Source organism: Poecilia formosa, unplaced genomic scaffold (assembly GCF_000485575.1).
Source record: "Poecilia formosa unplaced genomic scaffold, Poecilia_formosa-5.1.2 Scaffold14, whole genome shotgun sequence".
NCBI classification, from domain to species: Eukaryota; Metazoa; Chordata; class Actinopteri; order Cyprinodontiformes; family Poeciliidae; genus Poecilia; species Poecilia formosa.
Window position 1 is genome coordinate 1812617 of NW_006799953.1, and position 17635 is coordinate 1830251.

General features: G+C 38.5%; 1 protein-coding gene across 1 annotated transcript; it reads right to left on the reverse strand.

Moving 5' to 3' along the window:
* Positions 1–10172: 10172 nt before the first annotated feature.
* Positions 10173–15127, reverse strand: tmlhe (trimethyllysine hydroxylase, epsilon). Its single transcript, XM_007545886.2, has 7 exons — positions 14389–15127; positions 14128–14304; positions 12276–12555; positions 12029–12148; positions 11625–11861; positions 11402–11540; positions 10173–11302 (listed from the first exon to the last, which is right to left on the reverse strand). The coding sequence occupies exons 1-7, from the start codon at positions 14528–14530 to the stop codon at positions 11171–11173; spliced, it is 1227 nt and encodes a 408-aa protein (XP_007545948.1). The 5' UTR covers positions 14531–15127; the 3' UTR covers positions 10173–11170.
* Positions 15128–17635: the final 2508 nt, after the last annotated feature.

The following is a 17635-nucleotide window of genomic DNA, read 5'->3' on the forward strand; positions in this document are numbered from 1 at the left end:
CAGGTGAGGAAAAACTGTTCTTATCTATCGATTCAGTATTTTTAGCATACAGACATTAGACTGTTGTTGTTGTGCTATTAGCTAGCTGCTAGCTAACGACTTTGCTAGCAAAGCTAGATAACTAAAAAGCTTCTTTCCTGTATCGCTAATGATATCAGTCATTCTTCAGTATCGCTTATGCAATAGGGGCACATGGCCCGTCCAAAACCGATCATCTCCATAATGGACATATGTCTGCTAATTTCCTTTACTGCATAATGTACACTGCATTTATTCTGGCGTTAGGTAAATGTGTCTTGAAGGAGAATAGCACTTAAATAAAATCCAACAAGGATATTCATTTAGAATTAAAAATAACTCACCCTGATCTACCATGATAGATATAATGTATGTAATAAAAGTGTGTCGTCATTAAGGAAGGGGAAAAACTCAATTTAGGGTCTGGTTCGCAGAGTATGAAGTTATTTTTGTTTTTTTATTTAAAAAAAAAGAAAAAAAGACCTCAGTTAAGTAAAATAAAATTGTTAATAAAACTTTTGGAATTGTAATGATTTTTTATTTAAAAAAAAACGTTTTGTTTAAAAAAACTTTTTTTTTAAATTTAATAACTCATTTTTGTCTTGTGAACTTAAAAAGTTATTTGCCAAACATAAACTTTTATTTGCACACATCATAAATATTTTGTTGTGATTTTAGGCCCTGCCCATGATGTCATGTGAGAATCACAAATAGTTTTTTCACTTCATAAGACAAAAATGTGTGATTTTAATTTTTTTTTAAAATTAAGCAAAACTCAGTAGGCTTTTCTCATGGTGACATGCATTAACAATTCAAATTTTTCTTGTTTTTTTCTTTTTTTCTGCAGTCCCACCTTAAAGTTTGATGCAGATCTGCTTTCCTGAATGGACCATCTTCATCTCCACTGCAGTAGGAAACAAGCAGCTCTTTTTTTATAGATTACAGTTCGCTAAAAGGTTGCATTGTGCCCTTGTTTACATTTTTAATAGTGTAATTCTGTAAAGACAATATGTCTGGTGGTCTAGCTCTGATTTACATATCTTGCTAAATTGCGGGTTTGAATATTGCAATACTTTCCTATAACAAAATAGACCTGCAGAAAGAAATTAATAAAATATCTTGCTTATGCATAGTTGTATGTTCTATACAAAGATTTTTCTTAGCTTTGATTGCAAAATGACAAAATTTTGTAATTTATCATTGTTTTATTAAACTCTGAAAACTGCGTGGCTTTGATATTCTGTCCTAAAATGCGGTTAGATGTGCCCTTTTTTTTTTTCTTTTTTTTTTGAGCACCTGCCCCTTTAGTGGTCTCTGCACAGCCCTGGTCTTTTCCCATAGCATCTTACAAGGTTGAAACTATGCTATCTTAGTTTCAGTTCACTCTAACTGTTTTCTGTTGGGTTTTGGTTTGTGGCCTAAGAAAACCTTGGGAAAAAAAAGGTTCATTTTGTGCCTGGGGAGCAAGTTTTGTGTTGATTTGTCCATATATTTTTTGCACCATAGTTCTGAAAGACAAGCAAAAATATTTTTGCTTCAAACATCATTATAATCAAAGACCTTCCATATCATTACAGTTCCTCCACCGTAGCTAACAGTGGAGTGGAGTTATTAACAATTTGCAGATGCATTTTTGGATATATTGTTTCACACCAACCTCAACTGGAACAGTCAAATGAAACACCTACATGAAGAAGTAGAGGCTACTTTGCAGCTCTGGATAAAATTAAGAGAACCCTTGAAATGATTGGTTTCTCTGATTTTACTTTTTATAGGTTCGTGGTTAAGTAAAAATTAACATTGCTATTTTATTTGATGATATACTGACGACATGTCTAAAATTCCAAACAAAAATTTTATATTTATTTGCGGAAAATGAGAAATGGTCAAAGACACAAAGAAATAATGCAAAGAAAACAAGTTNCCTGGTCTTTTCCCATAGCATCTTACAAGGTTGAAACTATGCTATCTTAGTTTCAGTTCACTCTAACTGTTTTCTGTTGGGTTTTGGTTTGTGGCCTAAGAAAACCTTGGAAAAAAAAAAGGTTCATTTTGTGCCTGGGGAGCAAGTTTTGTGTTGATTTGTCCATATATTTTTTGCACCATAGTTCTGAAAGACAAGCAAAAATATTTTTGCTTCAAACATCATTATAATCAAAGACCTTCCATATCATTACAGTTCCTCCACCGTAGCTAACAGTGGAGTGGAGTTATTAACAATTTGCAGATGCATTTTTGGATATATTGTTTCACACCAACCTCAACTGGAACAGTCAAATGAAACACCTACATGAAGAAGTAGAGGCTACTTTGCAGCTCTGGATAAAATTAAGAGAACCCTTGAAATGATTGGTTTCTCTGATTTTACTTTTTATAGGTTCGTGGTTAAGTAAAAATTAACATTGCTATTTTATTTGATGAAATACTGACGACATGTCTGAAATTCCAAACAAAAATGTTATATTTATTTGCGGAAAATGAGAAATGGTCAAAGACACAAAGAAATAATGCAAAGAAAACAAGTTCGCATTCATTTAGAAACAACAATACTGATGTTTTAACTCAGGAAGAGTTCAGAAATCAGTATGTGTCATGGTCATGGGCCACACAAAATACATTTCACCAAAGCCATATAGTTCAAGAAGCAATGCCACAAAAATGTTGCTATTCTGGATATCAGCATGTACAAATCATTCTGGGAATAACCAACTAACAATGAACCTGGTTGTCACAGTAAAAACTTACAGGAGACAACAACTGTGGCACCTAAACCCCATCAATAAGTCTCGTCTATAACCAGGACTGCTCACTTTCTGTACTCTACATTTTATTAGGCCATGTCCAGAACTCAAATTGGGAATTATGGATTCTATAGAACGTCCAGTTGAAGAACAAAATCAGGTACTTACTGTTATTTCTTGCTGAAGTAGCAGGATGCATACTGTGCATACTGTGTTCACTTACATAATCTAAAACAATGCATTATTCAGTTAATAGACATTTACTGGCAGATTATCCCAAATAACATCGAACAGGCTATCATCTACATTTTTTTTTTACTGTTTCAGAGTTTTCATTGGCGTTGCTCCAGACCTCTTGCTTTGGGCTTTAAAAGAAAATCCGCAGCATGTGTCCAATAAAATATTCAGAGCTTTTATGTAGTGTGGCCACAACCAAAGCACAAACTCAAAGTCCTCTAAAATCCGAGAGAATAAGGAAACAAAAGGAAGCTGCTGCAAGGCCTGAGGTGTACAATTTGCACAGTAGGGGCAGGATATGTAAACAGGAGTGGAACGCGTCTCTGATTTCATGTGGCTAACAGACCAGATAGGCTATAGCAGTAGCCCACTTATAGCGCGGTTCTCATTCTGAAAAGGGCGTTGATTGGAGCTTTCTAAGTGAGGTTCTGCTTACAGTTTACAAGCAGAACCTTGTAAACTATTGTATTACCAATAGAGGTAATATTTTACCTCTATTGGCATCTTTGTTTTGCATAATTCAGGATTAGTTGGTTCTAGAGACTTTAGCTAAACAGCATGAAGAGAGGGGGGGGAAGAAGAGCATAGATTCTCGTAATCCCACTCCAATCCTAAAATTGTCAATTGTTTAAGTAAGGAGTTTTATGAACATTTTAGGTCAATATTAATAAATTCATAAAGCATGACCATTTCAAATTGAAGTTGTTTTAACAACATACAGGCTGTCACCATTGGTTTTTGGGGGCCCTCTCAGAATAGCTGTTATCTTCAGATTATTTTGGATTAATGACGATGCCTACAGAGTGTTTTTGCTGCAGGTAATACGATCGTAAGCGAACTTCAAAAACACCATGGTCTGGTATTTTATGCTTGACACATGGAAAGAGCCCTAAAACATTAAGGTACGATCTTTTCCTCAAACAATATCAGGTCATGTTTTGTTTTTTTTTTAGCAGCCTGCTTTTCATCGTATTTTGGCGTCTGTGTGCTGAGAAAGATCAGATTTTAGGGAGCAAAACATCCTCAGTCCGAATGGGTATAAAACCTAACATGTGGTGGGAAAGCAAACCGTTTCCTTGAGCCTGTCCGGGTCATCTGTGTGATTGCTCCTTTTTTTTTTTTAACCGTCTGCACTTTGTGGAAGTTATAGCCTAAGTGCAACACTGACAGGCTGTCGATGAAGCTGTAACCTGATGTAGATGCACTTCCATCCTCTGTTTCCCCCCTCATCTCCCTTTCTTCCCCCTCTTCCTCTGCCAATTCGCTATAGGTCACCTTTTCAAGCGTTACACTTTGAAATTGAAAGACGAAATTAAAAGGAAACGCGGCCTCAGCGTCCCATTTTGTCTCGGTTTGCTTGTGCAATCATGTCAATCTTTGTGGAGGCACACTGTGTCACACTCGGATTTGACGCCGATGTGAAATGATTGTTCGGTGTCACTGGGTTTGGCTTTTGGAGTAAAGAAGCAAACAAACGGAACGCGGAGGAGACCTTTTCCTCAGCGGCATTTTGCCGCTGCGTGTTCTTGTTTTTGCATACGATTTGGATTTGATTCTGTGCTCTTTCCCCCCTCCCACCCACCTCCTCTCTTATGAGTGCAGTGCTTTGCTTGGTAGCTGTAGGGACATAATGTGAAGTCATTCTAAATGCCTGCCCTATTTTTTATTTTTTATTTTCCCCAAGTTGGAGAGGAGCTGAATCCGTACTGTGCTGCCCTTGGCTCTATTGCCATCAGCAGCATTAAACGCTCTATAACACACACACATACTCACGCATGCATACATACAAAATAAATCCCAAGCATGTAACAGCCTGTCCTGCCATCTTGTGGCTTTTGTCTGAATTACACCTCAGTCTTCCCAGAAGCTCTACTGCTGTGATAGCAGCACAACACTAGGCAGATAAATCACTGTCTTTGACGTAAATTATAATTCTGCATGGCGGGTAACCAACGGATACAACATCTATGATGTTTATGCTACTGATTCTTTGCCAATTAATTTATTTATTAAATGTTGGGAATGTTCATCGAAGGAGTCATTTGTGTTTTTGACACTTATTTGAGGTTGAAGGCAGAAAATGTTGATCATAGAGCATTCCTCCCTGGAAATCGGAGCAAAAGTCAAAGATTCCAGACATTGCTGAGGGGGACAGCTTGCATCGAGGAATGATCTTAAAGTTTTAATTGAATAAAAAGAAAAACGACTGTGTTGTCTGAAGAAATGCTAGCATTAGCATGTAGCTAAATTAATTTCTGTGCTGCACTGGCTCACAAATTTGACCCCGTTCTAAAAATGTAACTTATAAAAGCACTTTAAAGCATTAAAGTGCTTTATTAAGGTGTTTAATTGCTTATATTCCATGGGATAAAGGCAAAGGCTGACTTCTTTTAAGTTTTAATAAAAGACAAAGAAGAACAAATGGTGTTGAGCAGATCAATGATTATTTGCTAATCTTATCATTTAGCTAAAATGTCATTTCTGTTCTGATATTTGCAGCCGTAAAATCACGTGTTTTCTTCATAACACAGTCTAAATTGTTGTCAATTTTAGCATTTCAATTTGTTTCAGTTACTTGGCTGCAAAAAGAAAGACGAATGTTGACATTAATAATATGAATGCTAATGTGCTTGTGTAAACATGTACCCCAAAAGTGGCTGCCTCTGTGCATAAATCTGACCCAAATGAGACACAAATGCATGACTTTGTAATAACATCATTTACCCATTTAATCATCTTAATTATGAATTTGTTATTTATATAGTGCTTTAGTGGTAAGAAAGAAGATTTTAAAGTTGCATATATTTATGGTCTTTGGCTTTAGTCTGGTGGGTTTTTTTTATATTTATACACATAGTAATTTCATTCAGCTAATGAAAAATGGTTCAGTCTTTACTGAGAGGCCAATCAGTTGTGCTTTAACCCTCATTTCTTAATAGCGAGAACTAAATAAAAAAGGTTGCACAAAAATAGGAAACCAAGCCAGGCACTGAAACGAAGCTTGTAATTTTCAAAGTGCAGCTGTGAAAGTTGCGTTCCAAATGTCCATTTCCTACACAGCTTGAGTCATTTCCCTAGAATTGTTTGGACGATGAATAATTTGTGGTCTACAGGGTATTTTTCCACCTCAGTTTATACTGGAGTAAAAGAACAAAACTACTGCTTTTAAGTAAATATCCTCATCCTGAACGCGGTTTTTCACGTCCGTCATGGTGGGAAAAACCTCCTGAACTGTCACCGGCTTGTCATGAGTCCTGCTGTTACGTTTATTTGTAGAGCCCCTGCGCACACGCGCACACACACACGTGCACACACACCACCCTCTGTCACATCAGTGCACTCAAACACACAGCTGCCAACACATGTTGTTTTGATCAGAGTCTGAAGACACCGAGGTCGTCTTCTCTTCCCAACCTACAAGTGTCTTCTGGGTAATGAGCTCCACACACTTCCCTCCCCTTTACTACACGCTCCTCTCACCTCCCTCTTCTCCTCCCTCGCCCTTCCAGTCACCCCTGATCAACATTCTTCACATCCTTAATCACTTTTGTCAGCCTCTGGTAATTACAGACAATTAATCATGTATGATTCACCGTCTCTCTCCCTCTGTCGGCGTATGGGCAGACGCTGACAGAGGAAAATTATATATATATATATATATATATATATATATATATATATATATATATATATATATATATAAGTACTCAATGTTGTTTTTCAAGAAAGGTGGATATCGGACCTAGCAAATGGGAAATTACATTTTTTTAAAAGATTTTTTTCTGCTAGGTTCCCTGTTAAGGCAGGAAGATAGTTAAGTAGCAGTTACTTCTACTTTTAGAAAACATAAACTCCCTGCAGGAGCGCTATAACGATATAATGTTTTATATTATAGCTACTCATTGTGAGGCTGTGAGGTGTTAAGTCAGAATAAATCCCAGAACGACGACACACGCACACACACACACACACACACACACGGACACACACACACACACACATGCATATTTACACAAATGTTTCAACGCTTTGTATGCTCCTTTTTGTGTTTGTCACATTACCAAACTTATCAAAACCACTGGCCCTGAAAGCAGGGAATTACATTCAGCTGGAATCGTCTCATTCACCCAGTTACCAGGACAACTTGGTGGGCACGCCTCCGTATCCTCTGTAGTTTCCATGGATACCGCAGCAGTCTCCTCATTGTCAGTGGAAATTAGAAGAGGACTGTGACTGCATCTCTGTACCGCATTCGGAATACGCATCCATGCCTGCTGCATGTAAACGATGCCGAGCGCCGGCCCGTTCAGAGGGGGCCAGTTCAAGTGTGCGCGCTGTAAACATGCACAGTGCTGATTTACATGGTTTCACCCACTTACTCTTGCATGCAGTTATGATGTGATGTCAGATAACGAGCGGCATATCATGAATATGGACATCCATTTCCGGCAAAATCATCGATCTGTTATATGATTATATATGTTATAGGTTTTAGTAAAATTTAAGTGGGAGTGTACAGTTACTTTCAGTTCATTGGCAGAGTTGTAAGGTGACATTTTGAGGCTAATAATGACTGATTTACACATGAAATGCACACAAATGAATCATTCATAAGGGTTTGCTTGATTAACACATCCTGCGTTTGAGCCCACCTCACAGGTTTTGTCTCAGCAGCTCACACAGACTGAACAGGGGACCCTTACACATTTGTTTTTTGTTTTGTTTTTTGTACACACCTCTGCTTTGTGATTTGTTCACTCAGGTCAAAACCAGCCAGTGAGGTGTGGGGCCGACACTCGCTGTATCGAAGTCACCCGAAGTGAAAAGGACGCAATCAGAAGAAGAAGAAAAAAATAAATACATTCACAGATATTGATAAATTATTTCTCAATCTGCACGTTTTAAGCCTTTACATTACATTACATCAGACTTATTGTCTGTCAGAGAAATTCATTGCTTATTACTGTTTGAGTGTTGAACTACACTGTGATGCATTTGAACCATTGTCAGTTATGCAACTCACAATTCAACAACAACCAAATTTGCTGTCTTATATGTATTTGCACAGCAAGTGTTACTTGACATGTTTTATAGCGAGTTTGAATTTCAGCATGAGTTTATGTGGCTAATTAAAACTCAGCTGGTAGATTAGCTCCTTTAAATTTACTGTTTTCTGGCACAGCGGTGGCTTTAAGGCTTTTATCTGAGGTCAAGGATTAAAAATATGTATATAGTGTTGGCCCACTTTATCAACTTTAAAATCATATTTTATGTGCATTTTTCTGTTCGACAATAAATTTCTCAGAGTTTTAAGGGGTTTGTATAGTGAACAGTCAACCCAGCAATATGGAGTTAAATTTGTTTCACAATTATTCAACCAAAAAAAAATGAAAAAAATGGAGCATCAAAAAAAAAAAAAAAAATTTAGACTCAGCCAAAAACTTAAGCTGTCAACCAAAAAAATCTGACATGCGCAAATAAAAGTTTCAAACAAAAATGAGTGATTTCAATTAAAAAAAAGGCTTTTTAAACAATTTTTTTTTAATTTAAAAAGTGTTTTGACTGCAGTTTAATTTTGCTTAGAGATAAGTTTTTTTGTTTGATTTTTTTTTTTTTTTTGGATGCTTAGAGATAAGTTTTTTTGTTTGATTTTTTTTTTTTTTTTGGACATGTTTTTTTTTATTTTTTATTGAATAATTGTGAAACAAATTTAACTCCCACAGTCTTAATCCTGCCCTCCGGAATCTGGAATATGGTGAACATTAAGCACAGCTGACGTCTGCCCACAATATATACATTCTAACTGCATTTCAAACCTTAGAACACTGTACCAGCACTCAAGCATGGCAGTGGCTGTATCATGCTTCAAACTCTCCCCCTCAGCTCAAAGCAACAGTTAAACTATAGAAACTGCAAATGCATAGATTTTACTTAAAGGCTTGCTAACTATGTAGAGACCAACCAATTCAAATGAATAATACAGTTTTATTTAGTTAAGAGAGTGAAAGTTCCAACTGGAGTTATGCCAGAAACTTGCTGATGGCTGCAATAATAATAATAAAAAATAAAAAAAATTGGATAAGAATCCAGAGTGAATTAATTAAAATGTGATCAGTTTGTTGTTTTTAAAACTTATTATGGTTGAATAATAATTTGACCTGTAAAAAAAAGAGCAGTGTAAAATGAACAGACTAGTCATGGTCAGGAAGATCAGTTCTGATTAGCTTTGTATGTGTGTTTATATATATTACAAGGACTAAGGTAGGTCAGCCTTTCGTGTTTTTGTGACTTCCTCTGGCAACCAGATTCTTTACACCCAACATTGTTTTCCTGGCACGTTCACTTTTGTTTCTTTAGAGTGTTGATAGGCTTAGACTATATACATATACATATCTTATGTCATTTTATTATTAAGATTTTAACCTAAAAAGTGGAAGGTAAACACTTTCCTTTTCCACTAGAGGGAGCCACAGATTGCTTGGGTAAGGTTTCTATAGCAACTACATCTAGCAACCTCCTTTGCTGAAGAGACAGGGTAGACTGAGAGCAACTGGATGGACGTCACTGGTTAAATGATGGACCATTTGGAACTTTTGTTTAACATGAATCACGACCAGACTTCACTTCATAAGATGAAACTCATCATCTTCATTTTCCATTAGCTTTTTATTACATTTACTACTTTTCCATCCAACTCATACTGACGTAGACATAAATGTCCCAGACCCTGATTAATGTCAGACTCTGTTATTCTCCTTCATGAAGACTTCAGGTTGCAGGACATCTTGAAAGTCCTGCAACTCCTTTTAGATATCTACTTATATTTATCATCAGGGAATCATATTGAGAACCCAAAAAGTACTAATAAAATGACTGATTTGGTGATTTTGCCAGGTAACCAGAGTAAAGAAGGCTAAATACAAATGCATGCTGCAGTTTTATGATTTTAATTTATAAAATTAATATTGAAAATCATCCACCTGTTTTCCCCCCCCTCAGTCTCACAAATATGCACAGCTTTGTTTTTGGTCTATCTGAAGCTTTTGGTTGCCACAAAACCAAATTGGAACAGGTGTAAGGGGTATAAATACTTTTGCAAGTCACTGCAAGTGCACTGCATCAGATTTTCTTTCAATCAGTTTCTAAACATTTAGAAAAATCTCTGGATCTTTCCATTGACAGAAAAGTGTCTGGTTTAATTAGAATCCATGTACAAATCTGCATACGTAAAGGCATACATTTATTTTACACCAGGAAACGAACTACTATATTTTAATAACTTCTTCTTTGGCTTAGCAGCACATTTAATAAATAACAGGCCTCCTGCCCTGTGCCAATGTCAAAGCAAGTGAACATTAAATTATTACTGATTTGGCAAGAGTAAAGGCAGCAAATAAATGAGCAATGTGTTTCCCTTAACAGAGACCTATAAAGTAACTGCTGGATGCTTTTAAGAAGTAGCTATTTTTCGACACACCTTTAGCTTTAATAAAAGCCTCACATTACCTGAAAAGCAGCCTTTGTTGAGCCATTCATTCACTTTCGCTGTAAACGAATGGTCGGTTGCAACATTCGTAAAACTGTAACCTATAAAACCGTTGGGTAAGAAGAGGCAGCTGAGGTCATGAGCAAGCCTTCCAAAAATTCACTGTGTTTGCTGTAGTGGTCAATCACTACTGCTCAATCAAGAACAAAATATTTATATCCTTTCAACTTCTCCACATTTTATGATATTACTACAATACATTTTATTTGTTCTTTTTTTATTTAATAAAGTTCTTTCAGAAATAGGAAAAATATGAAGAATGTTCATATTGACTGATACACAGAATTCAGCACAGTCACTTCAGCCTTCAGAGGACACCTAAAGTCAATCTGTGTGTTTTTTTATTATTTAATCTCAGTGTGAATCTGTAAGTTTTGTGAAGGCCTCAGAGGTTAGTTAGAACAGCACAAGTCAGGTAACGGAGAATCTTAAGGATTAGGTTCTAAGACAATATCCCAAACCTTGAGCTTCTCACACGGCACTGCTCAATTCTAAAAGAAAAAAAAACCTTTAAAAACAAGCAATATTACAAAATACATATGAGTAAAGCAGAACATCTTCCTGGACTGAAGGGACTCCGAGTCCAACGTCAGACAATTAAGGCACTGAAATGACAGAATCTGTATGTTTAGGCTTGTAGTCCAAAGCAGCGTGCAGCACTGAGGACGTCGTCTCGGGTCAGATAACATCCACAAAGCTGCCTCAAGCCGGTGAAAGATTCCCTCCCATGCAAGACCCTCCAGTTGTCAATAAAAATCACCTTAGGGGACAAGAGAAAGAGGATATTTACGTTACATTTAAGCTTTGAACTTCAATTGTGCAGCTTTTATATTCCTGATTAAAGCTTCAGCTTTCTTACTTTGCCTGGAGTGAGTTTCACCCACAGCTCGTTCTCCGGCCACCGTAGCTCTGTGGTGAGCTCTCGATGTGCTACGTACCATCGTCGGATGGTGTCGTGGGGCATCGTGTTCATCACCGACCGGTCGTAGTTGTTATATCTGGAGTCGTAAGGGCACCAAACAGTTAGCATAACTCATCAACATCTACGGCCCAAAATCCATTGGATTTCAACGTCAGCATACCGGATCATGTAGAGTTCATTGTTCCAAGGGTAGATGTTGAGCACGGGGCCAATGCCGGTCATGTGGTTTCGGTGATTTTCTGTGTTTTCAATGTACTCGTGCCTGATGGGGACGCGGCACAGCAGCTCGAAGTTCTCGGGGGAGCGCTGGCGGAGCTTCTCCGCAGCGTAGAAGCCATCCACCAGCAGCGTCTTCCCTCCAGTACCCTCATGTCGGAGACAATGAAACACCTGGATTCTGCAACAGCGGCCAAAAAGACACTTCTCAGTGATAAAACAGCAGCTTGTTCTACGTAAAGGCCCACTGGGGCTAGGCTTCTACCTCATATGAGTCAGAGTCTTGCGTACAAAGTCCCCAGAGTCTGGAAAAGTTAGAAAAGGTATGGCACATTCTATTGTACCTACCCACATGGCTCCTGAAAGTAAGACGTGTCAGTGTGACGGTCAAGGGCCAGCTGACTGTAGGCAGTGTCGCCTCTGGAAAAATCGGATGTAAAACTCCACATTCTCCCATAAGTAGTCTCTCTTTGAAGAATCACACACAAAAAAAGAGATCAAGTAGTCAGTTAATGTTGCTCACGTGGTAATGCAATCTATGATGAATATAGCTACACTAGAAACAAAACAATCCGAAACAAAAAAAAAGTGCTACCTGATCAGACTGACTCTCCTGGTGACTTCCTCAGTGGCTTCCACCGTCGCCGGAACGTCGTCCACAAAGGCAATTCCATAGAGAAGGTAGTTCTGAAGGAACTTCTTCAGCTCGCTGTCGGAGCTCATGAACTTGTCCCATTTGGCTGCTGATATGCGAGCGTTTTGGTAGACGTTAGCGTTCCACAAGATGCGCGGCTGCTCCATGACCGTCTTCCTTCCTTCATGGCTGTTCTCGGCCAACCAACCGAGGCTGAACTTTGACACGTGGCCACCAGGCCCTGTAAGCGGAGTGGCATTGCAATCAATTCTGAATAAATTGAAGTTTGTTTCTTATTTGGTTTGTATTTGAAGGACTTTCTTTTGTGTGTGATTGTCCCTTTTCTCAAGCCCTACCTACCTACATGGGTTTAGAAGATTGAGCTTTTACTGAAATGAAGGTGTCGGAAGCATGGCGCTCGTGAATCAACACACGCAGCTGACCTTGAACATGCTGAGCTAACATGAAGCGCCACATTATTCCGTACATCACCACCGTCTGTCTGGAGGCTACCACCTCCTCATTTGTCACTTCATGTAAGTTGTGAGGCATACTAACACTATGGCAGACCCACTCCCATCATTTGGTCCTAAGATGATTCCAGGGAATGGTATTTCTCTAAACATACATGTGTTTTAAAAAAGTAAAGGTCTGGAAATAAAAATCACGTTGGCCAGGATTTAACGATGCCGATTTCCTTCATTTTGGGAGATCGGTGACCGGCCGATACTTACTGTACTTACATGTTGAAGCCAGTTTTATCTACCTCAGCAAAGGCCTAAAAATCAACCACAGCTACACACAAGACAAACAAACCAAGGGGCAATTTATTTCAGACACCAATTAAATGTGGGAGGAAGCACGGGGAGAACATTTAAACTCCACACATTAACTAACGTGAGGGGTTAATGAGTAATGACCAGGGTAATTACTGGTGAGAATTACATGTCAATAATGACAATATTATCACTTTGCATTTTATTAATTTAGATATTAAAAGAAACATGCTATTCACACATGGGGGTTTAATTAGATAGAAGTAATCATTAGCTGTTTATTATAATAGGTTTCACTGGCTGAAGAAGAAGAAAAACGTCTTTCTGAGATGCCAGCTATGGTGACCAGACTATTTCTCGTTCGTCTCAAATAGTCTAGAGACGCAAAATAAGTTTTTAGCCCATCTAAAACATATTCATTCTTGACCTTCTAACCTCTTACCAATGAAACATTTTATTATAGAATGAGGAAAGCATGTTTTTTTTCGAAATTCCATACAGCTAATTTGTCTTAGTTTACATCTTTCGCAAAAATTTTTGGGTCTGTTTTGCATCCAAGTTATTGTTGGAAAAAAAAATCAACAACTGAAAACCAATTGTTTTATTTAAAAAAATGAAAAAAAAAGCTAAAGGATTCTTGGCGTCACCTGCAACGAAGCAAATCTATATCGTCTGTCACTTTATAGAGACAAAGGGTAAAGATCATCATACACTGTATACTGTAAAAGTACTACCGTATCTTCCCATAGGACCCGATCTTAACCCTAGTTTATCCTGCTGAAATAAAGAGTTGGTGTAATTTTATACTCCAAAATGCATGCTTCCTATTTTATAAAACAGCAGATATGCTTTAAATTATAGTGGAAAAAATATTTGTTCTGCTATACTGTGAAGTATTACAGTGTTAAAACAGATTATTTCTAGGTACAGCTGTACTAGACAGGCATGAGAGCAAATTCAATTGGGAAAACCCGAATTAATAAAAGCAACCGAAGGGGCTGTACTGTGTTTAATCTCACTCAGCATTTCACACTCACATGTGAGGACGAGCTGACCGTCTTCCACCGCGGAGCTCTCAGGGCGCAGGGTGAGCTCTATGCTCCCGGTGTCCAGGCTCCTCTGGTGGGTTGCGGAGTTGTAAGAGGACGCCGAGCGGCAGTGGTCCCGCAGCCACACGTAGTTGAAACGCATCGGCGTCCCCTCGTAGCTGACCTCTGGTGATTTCCACACGCAGAGCGCATGAGATCATTATGGAAGTAGATGTACACCGGATGTGCAACGGCTGTCGCTAAACTCACCGAGGCAGTCTTCCAGCAAGCGGAGGGTCGCAGAAGCTGCAAAGCGGACCTGCAGCAGCGACGTGCGGGGTTCTGAGCGGGCAAACGGCAGCTGGAACTGCCTCATGGCAGAGCCAGCTGCTCTGGGAAGCACGCTGAACATGCCGGCTGAAAACACAACCGAGTATGCCTATAAGTCTGCAAAACACCGTTAATCCGATACCTTGCAGATTCCAGACAGACTGAACTGCCTGGTTATTCCCGTCTTTGCAGATAAATCGTTCAGGTCATAAAACATCTCAGAGTGACGTAAAAACCCAATAAAAACTTAATCATTAGACACTTGCAGGACTTAAATTTGTCTCTTTCACATACACACACACAAAAAAACGTTTGTTCAGTTCAGGCATGCGTATTTCGCGCAACCGGGATGTGTGACTACGTCAACGTCGTCGCCATATTAGAAAGGGAGTCATTTACGAACACAAATTAGAACCTCACAAACTGTTGATGGCGACACTGAGCACTGAGATTTATGTTTTACCAAGTTACATCTGAATTATGACCTACTGTACAGTAAGTAAACATTGTGATGTCCAAGGAAATTCCACTTCTTAGGCCAAAAAACTATTGTATGTTAGTGGTGGCCGGATCAGTCCAAAATGTTAATATCACACCAGATTAGTATCAGTGTCTGCGATTTCCTCTTGAAAATTTTTGTTTTGTAGTTTCACAACTCAACCTCAAGAAGAATTTTCTTTTGATTCTTCTTGAATCAAAAGATTCAAGAAGAATCTTGAATCTTGAATCTTCCTAACCAGATGTTTGTCTGGTTAGGAAAAACATCAAAAATAATAAACTAAGAGGTGTGCTGTGGTGGTGCAGGGGCAAAGCACAACCCACATATTGAGGCCTTGGTCCTCGTGGTGGTGGTTGCAGGTTTGATCCCCGCCCTGGTGACATTTGTCGCATGTCTTCCCCCTCTTTCCTGTCGAACTACTTTCAAATAAAGGCCACTAGAGCCAACAAAACCTTTAAAATAATAAACTATGTAGACATTTTTACACTTTGTCCAAACACCTGTCCAAGGCTTGAACAAAATAATTCAAAGGAAAGAACACAAAAACGCTTGTAGGTCAGGAGTTTGATGATCAAACTTAAATGAAAAGTATCAGTATCAGCATTTGTATCGGCAATATCCTGCATGTATTTGGTATTGGATTGACACCAAAATATGTCCAGTATCGCACATCTTTATTGTACTTTATCCAAAATAATGGACATAAGTGTAGAACGAGTTTATGTTTGAAATATAAATGCTTTAATTTGAAAATACCAACGAGGGAAAAGCAGATGGAGCTTTGTCACAGTTCTGTCCAATGACATGATTTGAGCTGGATCATTGAATCTTTCATGAAAAACTTCTGCCATCAATTGAAACATAATTTGGAAATGATTTTTCAAGCATGCCAGAGCACCGTGTCACAGGACAACAGTTACAAAAAGTAATAAGAATGGGAAAAAAAGCTTTGAAGCTTTGGACTTTTGGCAGGAAAACTCCACGATGCAAGGAAATATACGTCACATGAAACCTCTATTTTTCTAATTATGACACACAAAGTCATAATTTTGACTTCCCTTGCTTTTGAATTGACTGAAATAAATTATTTTTTTTAAATGATCATCTAATTTATTAAGACACACCTCTATGACCACTGAAATATATCATAAATGATTAAAACATCAGACCTGTTTGTCATGATCTGTGTTTGTTTTGAGTTTTTCTATGTTTTCCTGTTTCCCTGTGAGTCTCTGTCCTGTCCTCCCCGATTGATCCCCAGGTGTGTCTCGTTTCCTTAATTACCCCGTGTGTATTTAAACCCACCTGTTGTCTGTGTTCCTCGTCGGGTCCTTGTCGTTTGTCAATGTCTAACGTCTCAGTTTTGTATGTTTGCTCCAGTAGAACTGTTTAGTCCTGGATAGCGTTAGCTCTCGTTTCAGTCCTGTGTATCAGTTGCTACCGGTATTTGGCTGTGTGCCTGTCTTTCTGCCGTGCTGCCTGTTTTTGGACTGTGAGCATCATCATTAAATATATTCATCTTCTTCATCACCATAACCTGGGTCTCAGCGTCTCTCCTCACCACCTACAACCCCACTTCATGACACTGTTAAGCAGCACAACATACTAATTGTTCATTTTCCCTAGTACTTACTTATGTTTTTTCCTTATTACATTTATGCAATTCAACATTAGAGATAGATTCCTCACAATAACCTTCTGTCAGGATTATGAGCTCTGTACTTTCAGGCTATGAAATGAAGTTCATAACTTGCGTATGAACTCAATTTCATACGCAAGCAGCAAAAACGAACCACTTAAGTCAAGGCTGGAGATGTGAAGTGGCTCATGAGGGAGAAAAAGGAGTTTAGGTTATGACCATCAGCTCAGGTGATTTCATGATGTGCACATATAGACGGACTCACAGCAGATAATTTGATTTGTCAATCAATAAATCAGAAGGTCGGTGGCTGACTACTCCCCACGTACTCAGTGGCTCCCTCTGGAGTTCGTTGTAGAGGTTGACAAACTGGCCTCCCAACTGGACAAACGCTTTGGAAATAAAAAAAAAGAACATCATCTCTTCTCAGGCATTGTTTTTCACCAAATGTTATTAAACATATACACTTAATGGTCTGAAAAGATGGCCAAGTTGTAGGGCAATGATTCATACTTTAATCTCCAAACAAAATGCTGTGGAAGGCCGTGCCAATGCTGAAACATGGTGGTGGCAACATTATTCTGTGGGCCAGGGAAGTAAGTTGGCGTTGATACAAAGATGGATGAAGCTGGAGACTTGAGCAAAAGTGAACCCAAAGGACCCAGCTCTAAATTTAGAGCAACTCGGAGTTAATGGAATGGTTTATTTTTTTGTTTTAGAATGGCTCAGTCAAAGTTCAGACCTAACTTCAACAGGCAATCTGTGACAAGAAGTGAAGGCTTTCTCTCTAGGTAGACGCTCTCTGTCCATCCAATCTGACTGAGCTCCAACTGTTTCCAAGAATCAATGAAGACAAATCAAAGAATCTTCAGCCGACAGTCATTCCCAACTCCATTTTAAGTGCATCAGAGTAAATGGGGCTGAATGTAGAAGCCACACTTTTCCATTTTTGTTGTAAACCAGTGTATTCATTAATTTTTATTTCCCAATCATACAGTTTGTTGGTCTGTAACAGTAAAACATGGAAGTTTGTGGTTGTAATGTGTAAA